At 48.9% G+C, this 4,673-nt stretch overlaps 3 protein-coding genes across 3 annotated transcripts; 2 read left to right on the plus strand and 1 right to left on the minus strand.

Moving 5' to 3' along the window:
• Positions 1-1,155: 1,155 nt before the first annotated feature.
• Positions 1,156-1,493, plus strand: GLOTRDRAFT_18537 (uncharacterized protein; the record flags this gene model as incomplete). The annotated part of the gene is made up of 2 exons (XM_007873365.1): positions 1,156-1,189; positions 1,300-1,493. Coding segments are annotated over 2 exons (228 nt in total), but the record flags the coding sequence as incomplete, so codon positions are not given.
• Positions 1,494-1,540: 47 nt separating this feature from the next.
• Positions 1,541-1,768, plus strand: GLOTRDRAFT_51228 (uncharacterized protein; the record flags this gene model as incomplete). Its single annotated transcript, XM_007873366.1, has 1 exon — positions 1,541-1,768. The coding sequence occupies one exon, from the start codon at positions 1,541-1,543 to the stop codon at positions 1,766-1,768; it is 228 nt and encodes a 75-aa protein (XP_007871557.1).
• A 138-nt stretch (positions 1,769-1,906) lies between these two features.
• On the minus strand, positions 1,907-3,642 carry GLOTRDRAFT_134371 (uncharacterized protein; the record flags this gene model as incomplete). Its single annotated transcript, XM_007873367.1, has 4 exons — positions 1,907-2,488; positions 2,540-2,752; positions 2,801-3,162; positions 3,222-3,642. The coding sequence occupies 4 exons, from the start codon at positions 3,640-3,642 to the stop codon at positions 1,907-1,909; spliced, it is 1,578 nt and encodes a 525-aa protein (XP_007871558.1).
• Positions 3,643-4,673: the final 1,031 nt, after the last annotated feature.

Raw genomic sequence — 4,673 nt, forward strand, 5'->3', positions numbered from 1 at the left:
TGCCATTTTCAGAAAAGTTGGCGCGGGCGTTTCTCACGCCTCTTTTCGTGCTCGTTCGGCCTCGAAACTGCTGCGATTTTTATCTCGCTCAATTCTGCACCGATTGACCTGGAGAAAATTGATCTGGAATCCTTTCGTCAAGCGCTAGGGCATGGTGCGCTTTACAGGCGATTTTATTTACTCTTTCCACCCCGGTATGTGGACAGCTCTTCGAGTGCTCTTGTGATTTTTAATCGGACGGAGAAAGGGTACTGGATGGGAAGGAGGGTCTCAGTAGGTGCCGAGGGATGTTCTCGAGGGCAGGGTGCAAAATGTTGGGCGGAGGAGGAGGCTGTGAGGGCTGCATACTGAATTTAGGTTCTCGGGAGGTATTGCATCTCCTGCAATTTTTTGTACTTGCATTTTGTAGTCTTCCTAGTTCTAAATTACAGTAGTGTATATCCAAGATGTCCCCCGAGACATTGGTGCATCCGGTGGAAGAATTGGTATGCATGATTGGACTTACAACTCTCGTATGAGTGTGTCTCGGAAGAAGCCGCACATTCACCTTGAACACTTTCATGATCGACTTACTCTGCAACAATGCATCGCGGTAGAAAGATCTCGGAAGACTTACGCTGGGCGATCGTGAGGATGGCTCCATTTATTGACATTGACCGTATTTCGGTGTGGACAGGTGTCAGCCGGCGCCAGATAACTCGCATCCTTTCCTTACACCGGAAGACTGGACAAGTAGTGACCTTGCAGACTGAATTACGTGGGCGTCCTCGGGAATTGACAGTGACGGATGTTCAGGTATGTACAGCATTATGTTTTGGACTTGGACTGTACCTGATCCAGGCCAGTTTCTCCACACTCGGCTGGATGACGAATGTGACATATATCTCGACGAGTTACGAGGTGGGCTGGAGGAAATTTGTGGGGTTTCGGTATCTCTTCCAACAGTCTGGAGGGCACTGCAGCGAAGCGGGTACACTATGAAGAAGGTAAGCACATCGAGGTGCTGTGGCTAGACCAACATGCTAATCGGTGGGCTAGCTTACTCGTGTTGCTCTTGAGCGAAGTGTACGCAAACGCGCTGATTATATCGCGCGGATTGGGCACTACAACTCAGAGCAACTGGTATTTGTTGACGAGAGTGCTTGCGACCGCCGTACGACATACCGAGGTCATGCCTGGGCAATCAAGGGTCGCCGAGCAGTCAGAAAGGCATTCTTTACACGTGGAAAGCGGTATGTGTGTGTCTTGTAAGCAATAAGCAGCTGTCTTATGAGCTGAGTAGGTACTCTATCCTTCCAGCTCTCTCTCTTGACGGGATTCTGCATGTCAGCATCATTGAAGGTTCATTTACGACATCTCGGTTTGCAGACTTCATTGAGGGCCTGCTCGATAACATGAACCCCTTCCCTGGACCAAACTCAGTTGTCGTCATGGATAACTGCAGGATCCACAAGTCAGATCTCATCCTTGAGATGATCCAGGAAAGGTATGTTGATCGCTTTCTTCTTCAAACATTGCTATTGAATCTTTCTACAGAGGCATGCGGGTCGAGTTCTTGCCGCCGTATTCACCTGATTTCAACCCCATTGAGCTAGCATTCTCGGCAATAAAGTCTCATATACGCCGTCACGGTGATCTTGTCCGATCGACTATGGTTTCAGCTACTGATCAAGCTGATGCTGTGGCAAAGCTGTGGGAGGCTGTTTGGTCTGTAACCCCTCAAGATGCAGAAGGGTGGTTTGCGCACTGTGGATATGACATTGTGTAACTACGGTACTTTATCTATGTTGTTTTATGCTAGGGTAACTATGTGCTGTGAAATAAACCAAGATGTTCACATAAAGAATGAATTAGCCATAGGGAACTAGAGCATGGTGCGAACCGACTACACTATCAAGGTGCGATCCTATGTCGATGTCTTCCTCTTTTTCCTCTCGCGAGCCTCAATTCGTTCACAATCTTTGACAGCATACTTTACCAGCAGTTTGGCAACCCCGATCGGTATCTTGCAATCCCTAGCGAATGTCGATGTTGCTTCCGGAGAGGCCCCTTCATCAGCGATCTGATTGATCCGCTGATAGTAGTTAGTGTCGAGAATGGTTGCGTACTGAGTGAAGTTCAGATTGTCGACGTTCCGAGTGCTTGCGTCAAGGTCTTCCAGCCACTGCCGGACAGTTGGGAATAGTACGGGATGATCGTCAATGTCAAAGCCATCAGAAGAGATATCCAGCTGTTCACGCCGACGGGACAAAGAACGCCGTGATTGACTAGCTTCCGGTTCGAGCATCATAGGTGGAGGGGCGTATGGCATGTATGGAAATATGAAATTCGCCGGTAGCTGCGGCGGGAATGGGTATCCGTAAGGCACTGTAGGTGCAGCAGCTTGTTCCGAACTTGAGCGGCCTTTCCGTGCCGTCCTGGCTGCCATGTCGTCTTCGATCTTGAGCTGCTTCGGTGGTATTGTGATCGACTGATGATAGCCATTGGCCTGGTCCATAAGTCAGATATCAAATATAGGGAAAACAGAGTTATCCCGTACCAAGAGCATTGCCCAGAGACCGAGACTCTGCTTTGACAAGACGTAGTGGTTGTCCTCAGATAGCTTGATGCACGGCTGTCCGTCGTGCTCCTTACAGGCATGCTCTTGCTGTAGAATCTTGACATAATCGGCGTCTGACTTCTTCCTCACCACGCCGTCATCGGATTCAGCTCCATCTTCGTCGTCTTCCCCTTTTCTACCTTTTGAATTGGACTTGAATAGCGTCAGCATGGTACTATTCATCAGAGGACAGATATTTACCTTCGATTTGGATTTCCCTTTAGTCTTCGAAGTCTCTTGACCCTTCTTACCCTTAGTAGTAGATCTGTTCTCAAGGATGACCTTAAACTTATCCTTGTTTTTTGTCTTTGGGTTCTCAAGGTCTGTCCGAGCAAGATCGAATAGGTTGCTGAGATGCGAAGCCTTCGTAAGGACTGATGGACACTGTGACTTAGGCCACGTTGTGAAACGATATGCGAGATTCAAGTCATCAACTTCCGAAGGGCGTATATCCATTGTTTCAACGATGACCTCCAGGAACTCGGTCCAGGTGACATCCGAACGTATCTTCACGGTATCAGAAGCACCATCTATGGGTATATCAAAGGAGATCTCTATTGCAGCTAGAGCAGAGCGGGAAGATCAGTCAAATGATGCAATGAAGATGATGGGACTGGCGTACTCGTGGAATCACTCTCTTCCCCGGATGAGCCACTGCTATCATCCTCATCAGCATCCGATAGGTGTGATGTTGCCCGTTGCTTCCGAACAGACCCCGACTTGCCGAGAAGACTCTGAGCAGCTGATGCGACTTGCTCTTCGACTTCGGCGGAGTCACCAGTGCTGTTTGCCTCCGTTGACGCTGGTGTAGAAGCTACTGCTGCTGCAGCTAAGATGAGATCAGGAACACCGGATGTCGGTGCAGGTACGGGATCAACAGGAACTGTTTTGCCGAAGGCTCGACGAGGTTTTGTTCGTGGACGAGGCTCTGCAGCATCAACCTCAGTCAGAACAGCAGGTTCTTTCACTTGAGACTGGTTCTTCTTCGGAGGACGGCCTTTAGGCTTGCCAGAAGGAACTCTCTTGTCCTTCAGATTGGCCATGCCCGCACAGCTGCAGCAGAAGTAGAAACAAGATGGCTCGGCTGTTCCCGCAGCAGCAGGTAACTTTATATCACATCATACCGACACACCTGCAATGCGTCGTCCACCAAAAGGCATCATAGTTGCAATATTACAGTACATGATGGTGCTATAGTACCCTAGACATTGGAATGTGGCAAACTGCAAATACTAAAAATTATGGGAGATGCAGTACCTCCCGAGAACCTAAATTCAGTATGCAGCCCTCACAGCCTCCTCCTCCGCCCAACATTTTGCACCCTGCCCTCGAGAACATCCCTCGGCACCTACTGAGACCCTCCTTCCCATCCAGTACCCTTTCTCCGTCCGATTAAAAATCACAAGAGCACTCGAAGAGCTGTCCACATACCGGGGTGGAAAGAGTAAATAAAATCGCCTGTAAAGCGCACCATGCCCTAGCGCTTGACGAAAGGATTCCAGATCAATTTTCTCCAGGTCAATCGGTGCAGAATTGAGTGAGATAAAAATCGCAGCAGTTTCGAGGCCGAACGAGCACGAAAAGAGGCGTGAGAAACGCCCGCGCCAACTTTTCTGAAAATGGCAATAAGTACTCTTTGCAACCTTTTATTCTGCTCCTCCACTGTGAATGTAGTCGAAGCCTTTCCATTGAATCTAGTAATACATATTTTCTACTAATTTCTGTTTTCTTGGGTGTTAGGTGCTTGCAGTAATTTACCCACTCGAGTGTAGACATAGAGGCCCGAGGGATCACTAACGGGATGGTTGTATAGTGTTGCTTTGCCGGCGGCCCTAGTTTAAGTCTCCCGAGAACCCCTTCCTGTATAGAGACGCCTGCGCTCACTCGGAGTGCTACCTGGTGGCCGAGTAACAGACAATATCATTACTGGACCAGGTTTGAGGCTTCGCGGCACCGTTTTGATATTGTTCTGGGTGGTCCACTTAGATTCAGTACTAGTCCTTCTGAGCCGCCCTTCACAACATGACCTCTTAAACAGCAGTCCTCTATTACGTGGGTGGATATTGCCTCTGGA

The sequence above is a fragment of the Gloeophyllum trabeum genome (genome assembly GCF_000344685.1).
Source record: "Gloeophyllum trabeum ATCC 11539 unplaced genomic scaffold GLOTRscaffold_00129, whole genome shotgun sequence".
In the NCBI taxonomy this organism is placed as follows: domain Eukaryota; kingdom Fungi; phylum Basidiomycota; class Agaricomycetes; order Gloeophyllales; family Gloeophyllaceae; genus Gloeophyllum; species Gloeophyllum trabeum.